Raw genomic sequence first — 15,466 nt, 5'->3', positions numbered from 1 at the left:
TCAGGGGACTTGAATATCTTCCTTATGAGGAAAGACTGCTGGACCTGGGGCTGTTTATTCTGGAGAAGAGGAGACTGAGGGGAGATCTCGTTAATAGTTACAAATATCTAAATGGTGGGTGTCAGGAGGTTGGGGCAGCACTATTTTCTGTTGTATCCAGTGACAGGACAAGGGAAAAGAAGCTGGAACACAAAAAGTTCAATTTAAACATGAGAAAACATTATTTCACTGTTTCAATGAGGGAGCCCTGGCCCAGGCTGCCCAGGGAGGGTGTGGAGGCTCCTTCTCAAGAGGTTTCCAAACCCACCTGGACATGTTTCTGTGTGACTTGATCTAGATGGGACCTGCTTCTGCAGGGGGGTTGAACTGAGTGATCTCTAAAGGTCCCTTCCAACCCCACCATTCTGTGATTCTATGATGACCAGAAAATAATTTGGTTTCATTAAGCTTTTCCTCCACAGCTCTGTTAGTTCAGAATGACAAACTCATCTTAAAATCTGATTTTTGCATAATCACCCCTCTTTATCAATATACCACAAGCCCATAAGCTCAGTCGTCCTGAGGCTCAACCCCCATCTGTCTTCTTGCACTGAATTTGACCTTAGAAGAGGGAGGAGTATAGGCTTGAGACCCAAGTAGAAAGGAGACTACTACATGTCATAGTGACATTTTTTTAACCATCATTTTGAAAGCTTTTCATCTGACATTAACTTTTTGTCAGTGTTTGAATTTTAATAGGATGGGGCAAGCTCTTTAGAAAGGTGCCATGCCCAGAGCAGCTGATATTGATGGTTTGCAGGCACTAACTGGCAGATGGAGTTTTCATCCTGCTTTCAGGCAGCTGTCAGCTGAGGCAGCTCAGTGGGTCATTCACTAACGTCCTCCTCTCTTCTCCCTTCGGCACACAGGTGAAAGCTCTTCTGGAAGAGATGTTAGAGAAACTGGTGGATGAGTTTAACATTGCAGAACTGATGGCAAAGGTGGAGGAGAGGACACCATACATCGTGGTCGCCCTCCAGGAATGTGAGCGCATGAACATGCTCACCAGTGAAATAAAACGTTCTCTCCAGGAGCTGGATCTGGGGCTGAAGGTAGGAGCTCTGGCTGCTTCTAGCTGCAGCATCATAAAATCTTGAAGAATGGAAAAGGTGCTGAGGGAATAAAATGGGTCACACTCTGTATTCAGCAGTGCTGGCTGCAAAACCAACTTGGCTCCGTGAGAAAGGATTTCAAGTGGCACATTGTCCACGTGCAACGAGTGCAGGCACTAGGAGAGGTTAAAGATACACATAGCTATGGTTCCTTTTTGGGAAGAGACCAGGCACTTCTGTCCTCCCAGTGTTGTAGCACAGCAACAATAAGTCACTCAGTAATTGAGACGTGGCCTATTTAAAGTCCCCCCCAAATCACAGCTTTTCACTAAATGCCCAAGTAGTGGGGGGAACTTGTAACAAAGTGTCATTAAAAGCAAAAGCTGAGCTAAGTCAAAGGGGAGATTGTTCATGTGCAAGGACACAAAATGTCCAGAGGGACAAGAGAAAAAGCCTAAAACCTCAAAAGTTTTGGAAGAATTATATCTCTTGCTGGGTATGACTCATTTGCTAGTGGAGGAGGGTCAGACCTTCCCTGTAGAGGTACTGTCCATCACTGCTCCACCTACAATTGGTTCTCCACCTGTTAAGAAACTAGACTCTGCTCCAGGAAGGTGATGCTCTGGGTGACAGCTTCAGCCATTGCTTATGGAGAGCCATGAGGAGCTCTGGGGCTGTCAGGGCACACCAGATAGGATGCCAATTTCTGTGTTCAGCAGGATGTGCCAGAGGGATGTGCTTTGAGGCTGCATCCACTGGTAGGGGAAGTAATCTGCTGAATCCTTTCCCAGGCAGTTGATAGGACAAAATACAAAAGGCTACTGATTGACCATTAAGGCATAAACCAGCATAGATCACCCTGCACTGCATGTGAGTGAGGACCTGCCGACCCAATGCCCTGGTAGTGACACTTTCCCTTCACCTCATCCTCCCAGATTACTCTTCACCACAGCCAAATGCTGTACATCCCTTGGAAATGCCCAAGTGTAGCAGAGGAATGCTGCTTGGAGCTTGCAACACAAAGCTGGTGGCTTCAGTGTTAACCTGATGCCTTCCCTGTGGTATTGACACAAAGTTGGTCTCTGGGTGATTTCAGGGCATGAGGTAGCAATGAAGGATGTCAGTTGCTGGGCATTCCCTGCTCCATCAGTTCCTGAATGAAGGTTGTCATCCCACTCCACCAAAATGCTCAGCTCACAAAAAGGCTTTGCACAGCATAAGAACCACTGAGCTTGAACCACACAAACATCTTTGTGTGGCCTCATTAGTAGGGAGCATTGACAGATGAGCCAGGAGGGCCTGTCTTGAGTCTAAGTGACAATCTGAACCCTCTTCTGAGGGCAGCTTTGAAAAGAGACCTTTAGAGGACATATCTGCAGCATGCATGCAGAGGTGCCGGGTTTGGCAATGGGATTTTGGGTAGCTGCAGCTCTGCAGGGTTAGGACGAGGCTGCTTGTAAATCCCTGCCATGCTGTTCTGTTCCTGTGAACCCAGCAGCTTTGGGTCCACTCTACCTCAGACATGTCTGCATTGTGTTCACTGCTGATGCTTAATTGTCTTGATTAAAGTGACATATCTCATACACTTTGTGGTGGCCCAGGATGTACAACCCATTTTCAAATAGGCTGATATTTATGTAGTTAATTATTATAAACAGATTTCCTTTCTTTTCCAACACAAGGCAGTGGAATTGAAAATTCTGTTTCCTGAGACAGGTAAACCAAAGTGATTTAATGTTTCAATCCTGTAACACCAAACAAGATATAATTGCAACTGAGACAATGTGTAGCAATTAGATTTAAGGTGGAGAAGAGTAAGCTATTTAATATTGGTAGTGGGAATGAGTGGTTGCATGGGCTTAAATAAACCACAGACAAAATAAACCACAGAAATCAGGCAGTAATGGAGGGTGCAAATTTCTCCCCAAAACCCTTCCAGAAATCACAGCAGAGAAGTCAGATGATAGCTGCAGAAATGGAAGCTCTAATGGCTGCATAAGTTGGTCCCAACAGCTTCAGGATCTACAGGGTGATTCTGAGACAACATAGGGCCAGGACTTAGGGACTGCTGAAGAGCAGATGAGTAGCAGTTTTTGGTGTTAGCACCTCTTCATCTTGTGTATGCTTGTCATGGTTCTAGCCCAGGGGGCAATGCAGCCACACACAGTCACTCACTCCTTCCCCCTCCTCACAGCTCCCATGGGATGGGGGAGGAATGGGAAAAGAAAGTCCAAACACATGGGAAAAGAACAAGTGTAATAACTAAACCAAAATACAGTATTAAGGAGAATAAAGTGTAATGATAGGAATTAAGAGAGACAAACCCCAAGAACAAGCCAAGTGCTGCCCAGTGCAGTTGCTCCCCACCCAGTGACTGATGCCTGAGCAGCAATTCCCCCTCTCCTGGCCAACCCCCCCAGTTTCTATACTGGGCATGATGGTCTGTGGTATGGAATAGCCCTGTGGCTAGTTGGGGTGGGCTGTCCTGGCCATGTTGCTTCCAGCTGCTTCTGCACACACCACCCTACCCCACATGACCACTCACTGAGAGGGCAGGGTGAGAAGCAAACACCGTGATGCTGTGCAGCACTGCTCAGCAATAACCAAACACCCCTCTGTTACCAACACTCTTCAGCATAAACCCAAACTACAGCCCTGTAGCAGCTACTGGGAAGAAGATTAACTCTTATCTCAACCAAAACTAGGACAGTACTGAAGAGTCTGAGGTACCAGTAGGCAATTCTGTCCCTGCAAGCAAAGGTTGCATGTGGGTCCCTGCAGAGCCAAATCCAACCTTGTGTGTGACTCACACCACTGCCCAGCAGCTCTCAACAGACCCTTCCCAGGCCTTGGGTGCCACATAAAGGCCAGGAGATGCTTGGCCTAGCTGTTGGCTCTTTGCCTAGTCACTGCTGCTGTCCTGACATGACAACTGGGTCTCAAACTTAGTTTTGGAGAGAAATCATACTCTGATTGTTCCTTCCCAGAGCAGCTCCTATGAGAGCTGTTAGTGCATGTTAATCTGTGAGGCTGGGGATCTTTGCTGACAGCACTCAGAGGAGGAGAGTTTACATAACAGGAACCACAGATCTCAGAAGAGAATAAATAAACCACAGAGGAAGCAAGTCTTATTGTTTTTTAACTGACTATCTGCTGAAAGAAGGCGATTTGGAAATGTCAAGCCTAATTTGAATGTTTGAATAATTCATTGTCTCTGTGTAGCGGAAAGTGATTGTTTGGTCCAAAAATAGGAGACATCCCATTAGGAGGAAGAGGAATTGCAGTAGACTGGTAGCCATCAAAAATAACTGGCATGTTGTATTTCAAAGGCCTTTGTTCTGGATGACTTTGGTGAGACCAAAGGCTGGGCTGAAACACTTGCATATTAATGTTGTACCCTCTGTCATTTTTTCTTGCAAGCAGATCTTCTATTCTGCAACTTCAGAGAAGGATAAGCCTCAAAAACAAGGATAATAAATGTTCTAAAAGAATGGAGGAAGACCAAATTTTGCAAGGCTAGCTGGGTATTTCACTGTATCAAGTGAAGTAACCTTAACTGAGAAAACAATCTGTGACAACAGCCTGCTCCTCTTGAGGGGATGTCTGCGGGCTGGTGTGGATCCCCTTCAAGGATGTCTTTAATGAAAATTACTCCCAGCATTTTGGGAAAAAAAAATAAGTAACTTGAATCATTCCTGATGCACTTTATGTTTCAGCATCTGAAATGCAAATTCATGCACAATTGTGTTTGGACAATTCTATGAGACAGCTGCTGCAGATGCTTTGAAGCCTCACAGGAGGTTCCAACAAGTACATTGGAGTGTGCAGGCTTTAAAAATTGCTTTTACTCAGCCTTCCTGAGAATTACATTTGCTAATCCATTTGTTTCCTGAAAGTAAAACTAAACAGGATGTATGACCACAAGGATTATGTCTTTAAATCAATTTGACTGCTCACAACATGTTTTGCAATATTTTTACCCACTTCAAAACCTTTCCAGGAGTGCAACGTTGTTCTGACTGTCACTAAGAGAAGCCCCTGTGGTTCTCAGTCCTGTTGTCATCTGTCCAGTATTTTGCTCCTCAAAATATTCTTCCTACATGGTCTTGCCATGGCTTCAACTAGGGACCAGCCTATGGAATGGGTTCCCTCAGTGTCCAAGGTCTCCTGAGATGGGAGATGATGACCTGTGTGATATGATAGAGGAAGAAACTGCAACAGAACTTCAGAGTTTGTGTGACGACACAAGTTATTGAATAACAGGCCATTGCTACTCCTCCCTGAGGGGTGAACTCATTAATGTTTACAAATTCCAAGCTTGGCAGTCTCTGGTCTCTCTGCAGTGTACATCCTTTGGGCATGTGCTTGCTATCCCCAGGAGCACTGGCATCCCTGTTTGCCCTAAGTTGTGACCACTCAGCACTGAGCCATGTGTCAGCGCCAGATGCAGCCAGGGCCATCAATGAGGGCACAAGCTACTGCTCTGCCATTGGTTGGGGTGTCCAGCTGTGATCTTGTCCTGCTATCACTGTCAGTGTGATCTGCACATCAGAGCTCTGTGAGCCATGGTCAGCATAAAAATAAACTGCAAAGATTGTTAACTGCTGGGCTCTGACAAGCATTGCTAAACATGTATTGGGGTTGCTTTAAGCAGATTTCAACTTCTGCTAAAGCTTCACAGATTTTTGTGGTCCCAGTAAAGGGCACCTCTGCTGACCTCATGGCTGGAGGCACTGAAGTCCTGTGAAAGAACAGTTGGAGTTTTTTAATGTGAGTAGACTGACCCAATTCCCTCACCCTCATTGTCAGCAATGGCTCGACTGATCTCAGTTAATCTCTCCAAAAACACTCAGCCTGAGGCAAAGACAAACTGTGTCAAAAAGAGAAGGGGACAGAAGCAAGAATGAACACCAGTGATCAGTATTAGCTGTAAGTCTATGTTGGGTTGTATCCCTCTAGCTGAGCATGGGGCATGCAGAGGTTTAAGTTGTTTAAATTACCAGTAGAAGCTAAGCCTGCATTTGCAAGCTTTTGTCTTTGCAGATTTCTTGGCTTTAGTGTCACAGGACCACAGATGAGTTGTTTTGGAGACCATCTAGCTCACCTCCAATGCTCAATGCAGGGTCAGATAGAGCAGGTTGCCCAGGACCATGCCCTGTCGGGTTTGGAAAATTTCCAAGCATGGAGACTGCAGAGCCTCTCTGGGTAACCTGTTCCAGTGTTCAACCACCCTCACACTAAAGTTTGTACTTGTAATTCAGGGGAATGTCCTGTATTTCATAGAATCATAGAACGGTAGGGGTTGGAATGGACCTTTAGAGATCATCTAGTCCAACCCCCTGCAGAAGCAGGGGTTTTGAAGTCATTTAAGCTGGATGCAGCAGGATTTTTATTACATTCAGTAGACTCTGGGGACCTTCTGCAGAGTGCCAGAAGTTCAAGAGGGATGCTGTTATTGCTGTTCAGAACCCCTTTTTGGCCATGCAATGATGATCTAGCTCTTCTACCTGAGAAAAACAGATTGATACAGGCTTCTAAAAGCTTTAGGGGTTGGACTAGATGATTTCCCAACCCCTACCATTCTGTGATTCTATGATATACATTAATTGCTGGATAAAAGAAAAATCAAACCTCTCTCTGTATCTGACTTGGCCAAATCATATCCTAATTTGTTGTGTCTGGAAGAAACTCTGGTTATATTGGCAGACAACCTGTGAAGTCAAAAAGAAAGACTTGCATTGCAAAGTAATAAAGGAGGGCAGTGAGGGGAAGTAGAGGAGGGGGATAGGAGCTGATGAACCAAGCTTTGAACAGCTTTGGAGTAGTTCATCAGAGACTACAATATTCTGCCCTGTCAGAGTGAGGGAAAGCAGTTTTGCATTCTGAAGATCTGCTGTATCAAGAGCTTCAGTCAATGAGAGGAAGCACAAACAACAGTGGGACACTGAGGGACACCCGTGCTCAGAGTCACTCTGTTACACAGCATTTCCTCCAAGTTGTGTTTTTACAGTAGGGAAGGTGAGGGTGCAGGAATATGTAATAGAAGGTGTTCCTGAGAGAAACAGAACTCATGCAGAAACTCACAGTAGGTGAACACTGGTGACTGTGTAGTGTCCTGCTCTTCCACACTTTCCAGTTGAGTGTCTGTTTTCAGGCAGGCTGTGTTCAGTTTAAACAGTTGTCAGTGACAAATATACCCTTTCTCATTCAGGGAGAACTGACCATTACAAGTGAGATGGAGAACTTGCAGAATGCCCTCTTCATGGACATGGTGCCTGAGTCCTGGATAAAGAGAGCTTACCCTTCTACAGCCAGCCTGGGCACGTGGTTTGCTGACCTCCTTACTCGCATCAAGGAGCTGGAGGCCTGGACAGCAGACTTTTCCTTACCCTCTGCAGTGTGGCTTGCTGGGTTCTTCAATCCCCAGTCTTTCCTGACAGCCATCATGCAGTCCACAGCACGGAAGAACAAGTGGCCTTTGGACAAGATGACCTTGCAGTGTGATGTGACAAAAAAGAACAGAGAAGATTTTGCCAGTCTTCCTCGGGAAGGCGCCTATGTCCACGGGTTGTTCATGGAGGGTGCACGCTGGGATGCCCAGGTGAGCTCACCAAGGCTCTAGTGCACAGACAGGAGCCATGGATGTAATGCCCCTATTGCTTGGTACTGTACTCTGGGGAGCTACCCAGCCCAGACAGACACTCATCTAAAAGCCATTTGATTTGCCTCTTTGAGAGTGGGAAAGGTGTGAAAGATGGGCCTCTCCTCTGCAGCCTAGAGTGGATATCCAGGGTGGTCAGGTGAATCACCTCTTAGAGCTGTCCCATGGCTGTGAAGGGAATTCAGGGTGGCCAGCTTGGACTGATACATCTAGCTCTTACAAGGTGAATCTCAACCTCAGTGTACATTAACTAAACTGTGGTCTTCCTACAGACAGAAAACATGAGGTCCTTGCAGGGCAGTACTGTCCTTGCAGCTTAACATGGTTCTGATTTCACTGCTGCCTCCCAAAGTGGCAAGACAGACTTTGCAGGGCTGTACTGAGTTGCCTGTTCAGCAGCAGTAAGGAGGAAGGACTGAACTCTGATTCCCTACATCTTCACGTCCCTAGAGCTGAATGGGTGGGATGTACCAAATCCAAACCACTGTCCTTCCACCCTTGGGTGCTGCAGGATGTGATCTGCATAGATAGGGTTTTGTGACCAAAAACTAACCACATCCTTTAGCCATCGCCTTAGGATGCTAAACAGCTTGCATGAAGGTCTAACCTGTGGTCATAGAATCATTTAGATTGGAAAAGCCCTTTAAGCTTGTGGAGTCCAAGCCCTCCCCTCACTCTGCCAAGCCCACCACTAACCCAGGGCCCTCAGCACCTCAGCTGTATGTCTTTGCAATATCTCCAGGGCTGAGGACTCCCTCACCTTCCTGGGCAGCCTGGGACAGGGGCTGACAACCCTCTCAGGCAAAAGCTTCTTCCTCAGCTCCAATCCAAACTTTCTCAGGTGCAACTTGAGGATGGCCCTTGCTATTCTTCTTTCCTCTTCTGGATGTGGCCCAATACCTTTCAGTAGCAACACAGCCAGCCTCAGGGCAGCCAAGGTGAGAACCATACTCACTAACTGGGCAGCTGAAGGGAAGCTTGTGCACTTGCTGTTTCCTGCCTGTAGAGCTATCAGTGCCCCTTTCACAGTGCAGCTTTCAGAGCAGCATCCAGAGGAGCACAACTGTCCCTGACATTCCTTCTGACAGTTGTCAGCTGTTAGGAGTGCAGTCTGCAGGGTGAGAGCCATTAGGGCTGACAAATCCCCACTGGGCTTGGTCCTCTGAGTTGCCTGGCCCATGGTACCACAACTCCCAGTTTGTGCTGCCTGTGAGACTTAAATGACAGTGATTCATGTAGCTCTCACTCTGGGCAGCCAGTGCAATGCACCAGCTGCCAGTGATGTGTGAGATAGTGAAGGATGATCAAAGTGGGTCACCCAGAACTTACTTATCTATGTCAAGTTTACCCTCTCACAGGAAGAGGTTTTTATTTCAAAGGCAGCTCTTTAGAGTCTTAATCTTGAAGATCCTTTATCTGTGTGGGGCTTGGTAGTGGGATGCTTAGCAGAGAGGAGGTGCCTGTTATATACCATGGCCCATCCTGACCTTGCAATTCAGATCTAATACTCTCCACTTATTTTTCAGCTCCCTCCCTGCAATACTTTTCCATGCAGGATAGAAAATTAGGCAGAGCTTTCACTGGCTGATGGCATCCAGGGCATTTTATCACAAATCCTTGGCTCCAGGCCTTGATCTCTCTGGAAATGGGTTGACGTGTGCGTTGGGTCTGGAAAGCCACAGGCAGTCAGGAGTATTGGCAAGGGCTCTGTCAGAAGATTGCAGTAAAGATCTCATGTGAGTATAAGGTTAGAGCTCCTGTCTCCATGGTTTTGTCTCTGCTGATAGCAGAAGCCACTGTAGAACGGAGACCAGTCCAGCTCATTTCCCAAGCCCTGGTCCTACAGTTCCCAGCTTATTCTCTTGTCCAAGCCTTTGGTGTGCCTGCCATACAAAAGCCCTTGCAGCTCTTGGACATCACAACCCCTTGCTACAGGGAGCACTGGATTTCAGTGCTCAAAAGCTGACATTTTAAGCTGGTACAAATCAACTGGACACAGCAGTACAGAGAGAGTTTTAAAAGAATTCCTAATCTTGCTCATCAAACACTGGATTAGAACCAAATCCCAGCAACTGCTGCTATGTTTTCCTTTACCACCATTACCAGCATTACTAGAAAGCATAATGATGAAAATGGTTGAGTTCTGTCTGGCTTTCATCACCACCTGGGGATGGGTAAACGTGAAGAGTGAGAAGTTTTTGGTGGTGCAAGGACAGAAATCTTTTGGGAAACACAGGGCTTCTCCTTCCTGCCTCCCTCCCTGCAGTAACCTGTGTGGGTGTTTGCATCCAGCAGTGAGGCTTGTCTTCAGAGGCATTCCACACAATGTTTTTCTGGTTACATTTTTGCTTGTGATTGAAAGATACCCAGCAATTACATTTCTAGAACCATTCATAATCTCTGGCTATCAGGCTTCAATTTATCTCAGAAAGGAAAAGAATCTTTTTGCACATTGCTGCTCTCACTCAAATATCATTTCCACCAAGTGGAACTATTGATTTTATCTGTAATCCAGTGAGCACCAGTACATATTAATGGATGCAGGGTTTTTGAAACAGATGCACAGCTCTTTTGGGTTGTGTACTCCTGCCTAATTAATCCTCTGATAAGAACAGCAGGTTATGTTTAGAACAACTCCTCTGAGGATCACTTCCACTTTTAAAAGAATATTTCACATTTTAGATTGTGCTTCCAAAAAGGAGTCCTTCTGTGTTCTGACACTCACATTTTTTCTATTTATTTAAACATTTATGTTTGCCCTTGGGTGTCTTAAATGTATAAAACATTCATTACAAAACAGCAGGCGGCTATTAGATGAAAAGAAAAGGAGCAGGTTATTTTGGGTCCAAATGATCTGTTGCTGTAGCACTGTTCAAGTCAGTGGGACTCAGGGAGAGACAGTTTGACTGATGACACCATGAGACATTTTGTGTCAAGCCATGGGACATTACTGACTGATTCCAGTCCCAGTGACTCCTGCCTTTCTTGCTCCCAGTAATGGAGAGCTTGATGCCAAGTATGTGCCCTGCTACTTACCAAAGGTACTGGAGCATGACAGGACAAGGGGAGAGGTGGGTTTTGCACATGTGCCACATAAATGCCAGAATCCCAGGATGATGGGGTTGCAAGGGCCCTGCAGAGCTCATCCAGCCCAAACCCCTGCTACAGCAGGTTCCCCTCCATCAGGGGCACAGCAACGTGTCCAGGTGAGTTTGGAAACCTCCCGAGAAGGAGCCTCCACACCCTCCCTGGGCAGCCTGGGCCAGGGCTCCCTCACCTCACACCAAAGGACTTTCTCCTCCTGTGCCACTGGAGCTGCCTGTGCTCCAGCCTGTGCCTGTTACCCCTTGTCCTGGCACTGGCCACTACACAACAAACACTGGCCCCATCCTCCTGACACCTCACCCTTTAGGAACTGATGAGCATTGATAGGATCTGCTCAAAGCTTTGTGCTCTGTGGGCAGCACACACCTTCTTCTTGGTAGAGATGCACAGTCAGTACACAGCACACTGAACAGTGGCTGAACACTGAGGGTATCCTCCCTCCTTCAAGCCACACCTGCTGCAGTTCCTGTGTGCTTTTTAAAGCTCATTCTGTGTGAAGCACCAGTCTCAAGCCAGCAGAGAGGCTTAGAAGGGCAGGTCTGCCTGTCAGGGAGCAGCCACATTTATTTGACACTGTGAGTATCTCAACATCTTTGGGAACAGTTGCACATCACTCATTTTTATCTGAAATGCTCCCAGCAGCAGAGGCAGACAAAAAAACATCAGTGTGCAACCCATCCCTGGCACAGCCCAGCGCTGGGGCTACAGTCCCAGACATCACAGCTTGTTGCTGTTCTGCAGACACACCAGGTACATCAAACCTCATGCATCAGAGCCTGAAATGTTTCCTGGAGGGCTGAGCTGAGACATCTTGTGAAACCTTTTCCTGCATGTATCAACTGTCAGTAATGCCTGCTGCAACAGAGGGGTTGTGGAGGCTCCTTCCTTGGAGGTCTTCAAGACTCACCTGGACATGTTCCTGTGTGACCTGATCTAGGTGACCCTGCTTCTGCAGGGGGTTGAACTAGATGATCACTAAAGGTCCCTTCCAACCCCTACCATTCTGTGATTCTGTGATTCTATGCCCATGTATCTGTGAGCTGTGAGAGTAGGATGTGGCTCAAGCTGAGATCTCCAGAGATAAACTCACAATGCAGCCATGGAGAGAATACTTGCAAATTATGCCCTGACAGCCAGCTTCTTATTTATGGTTGCTTTGAAAAATTAATATCTTGGCAATATCTTCCCTATATCCAATTGAAGCCACTAATCCCAGCAACCCCTGGACCACCTTGAAGGGATGTTCCCTGCTGGCTTTACTGCTGGTCACATCACCAACCTCCCTTCCCTGCAAACACAGGCAACTCTCTCTGAAAGGCAGCCCTGGGCTGTTGGAGGTGTTTAAGCTATCTGACCCTGAATTAGCCATGGTGCAGCTGTGCCTGTGCTGGGATCACTTCAAAATGCAGTTGAGTGGGAGGGGATGTTGGTTTACTGCATGTGTATTTGGGCCAATCTATTAGCAACCCTGGCTTGTGACAGCTGTTTTGTGCCTTTGGACCCATTGATATGTGACACTGTAATATGTCCACTCTTCAAATTGCCTGTTGGGAAGACAGGACAAGCAGAAGTGAAAGACTTCTCTGGATCTGAGGCCTGAGCTCTCTGAGCACAGAACAGTGGCTTTTTACCAGGTGTGCTGTGCCAGTAGTCAGGGGAAATTGCTTTCAGAGGAGAATTAATTTCTGATGATGAGAGAGATAAAAATGCAAATGCAAATCAGCCCAGACATAACAAATTGATATGTCCCATAGACAAACCTCAGGAAGACTTCAGCTCCTCTTTAAACTCAGAAAGAGGTAGAATATATCTTGGAAATTGGGTTTGAAGGGTTTTTCAGCAGTAAAAAAAAGAGATCTGATCAAAATCCAGTGTCAGGAATGAAAGACATGAATCTGAAAAGAGCACATGGTATTTTGTTACAGAAATAGCTTCTTTGCAAGGTTTTGTGAGTATTCTTTAGTGTTTGTTCATCACACTGGAAATGCTAAATCAGAGTTGGATTTATCACGGCCTAGTGTAACAGGTTATAGGTTACTACACTTAAACCAAGACGTGGTGCAAGAGGGATTCTTTTTCTCCACTCATTTACAGAACTAAATAAACTACTTGGGAGGCTGAATCTCACCCCACAGGTCTGATCTGAGAGCATTTGAAGTAATCATGATCTGTGGAGCCAAGCTGCAGTGAGAGGCAGTTTCTTTAGCACTGAGAAGTTTGATTTCTGTTTATTTGTTTCCATTTGGCCTTTCTAGCCTCCGTTAAGCAATTTTGCAGGCTTGCCTGGAACTTGGTTGAAGTGTAGGGCATTTTATTGTCAGAAAGAGAAACAGAAGATGCCAGAGAGACACAAGTTAGAGAAACAAGCCATTGATTTAATGCCCTGACAGCATACTGTCCTTCTCCTGGGTATGGCAGCCTGCTGAGTTAGAGCACTGCTTTGAAGAGGATAATGTGGACTTGTGCTTTAATGATACAGGAACAGTGGTTCTGAATCCCCCTTTGCTGGTGTGAGCACCTGTGGACTTGTGCTTTAATGATAATATTCCCTCAGGAACAATGGTTCTGAATCCCTCTTGCTTGTGTGACCACCTGTGAGAGTGGGAACAGACCTGTGGTGCCTTCTGGGGCCACATAAAACACTGTTGTGCATTCATTGCCCAGGTAAGTGTGTCCCAGGTCATGCTCCAGTTTTGGTGGTGTGCTGAGACACTTGCTTGGTGCTTTCCCAACTGAGTGTTGGTCTCCATCCTGAGCCTTTATCTAATTGTCCACCATGGATCCTAGTACAAGCAACACTTCCCCTGAGGTGGTTCATGTCTGGGAAGGTGGTCATGTCTCTAAGTGAGAGCTATGTGAGGATGGTGTGGCTGGACATAGCCAGGAACATTGTTGTCCCTGCTCAATCCTGCTCAGATATGTGTAGGTTTGAGCATCTGATGAGAGCAGGTATCTGTACCCTTGGAATAAGCAATGCTTGAGAGAGTCTTCTGGTGCAACAGGGTAGGGGTTTGATCCAGACCCTCCTCAATCTCAGGAAAGAGGTTTGCACTCCTAAATAAGCTTGTATAAACATTACATTGTGCATATCAGGGTATGCTGCAATATGAGCATCTTGGAAATCTACCTAAGGCTTTGTCTTCTTTCCTTTGTAGACTGGGATAATCACAGATGCCAGGCTCAAGGAACTAACCCCAGCCATGCCTGTCATTTTCATCAAAGCTGTTCCTGCTGACAAACACGACGTCCGTGGCCTGTACCCGTGTCCTGTCTACAAAACACGCCAAAGAGGCCCAACCTATGTGTGGACTTTTAACCTTAAAACTAGAGAAAATCCTTCCAAGTGGGTGCTGGCTGGTGTGGCATTGCTGCTCCAGATCTAGCTCGTCATTTGCAGATTCCTTGTGGTGTCTTGCTCAGACAGTTTGAAAAATGGTATCCTGAGACTGAGCTCAAGTTCCATCTCTCTGAGTACAGGGCAGGGATAGAATGACATAGCTGAAGTAGAGCCTGCAAGGAGGTGACAGAGGTGCAGAGGGACACATACAATCATAGAATCATAGAATGGTAGAGTTGTATCTTTAGATCATCCAGTCCAAACCCCCTGCAGGAGCAGGTCCACATGGGCCAGATTCTTGGCTGATGTAAATCAATATCCTATAAGCACTGCTGCACTGGAGCACTGGAAGATCCCAGCCCATACCCAGAGAACACTCATCTCAAATCTGGATGTAAGGATAATGTCAAGGGAGGTTCTTGTCCCCCTCTACTCTGCCCTGGTGAGGCCTCATCTGGAGTCCTGTGTCCAGTTCTGGGCTCCTCAGCTCAAGAGGGACAGGGAACTGCTGGAGAGAGGCCAGTGCAGGGACACCAAGGTGCTGAGAGGACTGGAGCATCTTCCTTATGAGGGAAAGGCTGCAGGACCTGGGGCTGTTCAGCCTAGAACAGAGGAGACTGAGAGGAGATCTCATTAATATTTACAAGTATCTAAATGGTGGGTGTCAGGAGGTTGGGGCAGCACTTTTTTCTATGGTCTCTAGCACCAGGACAAGGAGTGATGGGATGAAGATGAAACACAAAAAGTTCGACTTAAACATAAGAAAAAACTATTTAACTATGAGGATGAGGGAGCCCTGGCCCAGGCTGTCCAGGGAGGGTGTGGAGGCTCCTTCCTTGGAGGTCTTCAAGACCCACCTGGACACGTTCCTACACGACCTGATCTAGGTGACCCTTCTGCAGGAGAGTTGGACTGGATGATCTCTAAAGGTTCCTTCCAACCCCACCATTCTGTGATTCTATGATTTCTCTTTCAGGATATAAAGTAGTGGTTTAAAGTCCGTGGCCTCTAAAATCCCTAGTCCCTTGACCTGTGAAATTCTTCAGACCTTATCCCATTCTATACATGAGTGTTTCTTTTTCATATGTGTGATGGAGATGATCAGGTGTTGTGAATAGAAACTGTTCCTTGCTGATATTTCTGTAAGTTTCAGAAACATTACAAACAGTGCTTGATGTAATCAACAGCAGAAATACAACACAAGGGTTATTGAAGAGGAATATTTCATAATGATAGAAATCTACTAATAAAAATCATTATTCCTGGATTAGG

The 15,466-nt window shown here is 46.3% G+C and overlaps 1 protein-coding gene across 1 annotated transcript in view; it reads left to right on the top strand.

The window, feature by feature from the left end:
* DNAH9 (dynein axonemal heavy chain 9) overlaps window positions 1-14,240 on the top strand; it is a 190,041-nt gene extending 175,801 nt beyond the window's left edge. The window contains exons 67-69 of the mRNA XM_062011180.1: window positions 909-1,091; window positions 7,303-7,692; window positions 14,013-14,240. Coding sequence (XP_061867164.1) covers window positions 909-1,091; window positions 7,303-7,692; window positions 14,013-14,240 — 801 coding nt within the window. The remainder of the gene's footprint in view (window positions 1-908; window positions 1,092-7,302; window positions 7,693-14,012) is intronic.
* Window positions 14,241-15,466: the final 1,226 nt, after the last annotated feature.

The sequence above is a fragment of the Colius striatus genome, chromosome 18, assembly GCF_028858725.1.
Source record: "Colius striatus isolate bColStr4 chromosome 18, bColStr4.1.hap1, whole genome shotgun sequence".
Lineage (NCBI taxonomy): Eukaryota > Metazoa > Chordata > Aves > Coliiformes > Coliidae > Colius > Colius striatus.
The sequence above is the reverse complement of the archived record's forward strand: the minus strand, read 5'-3'. Positions and strand labels throughout refer to the sequence as shown.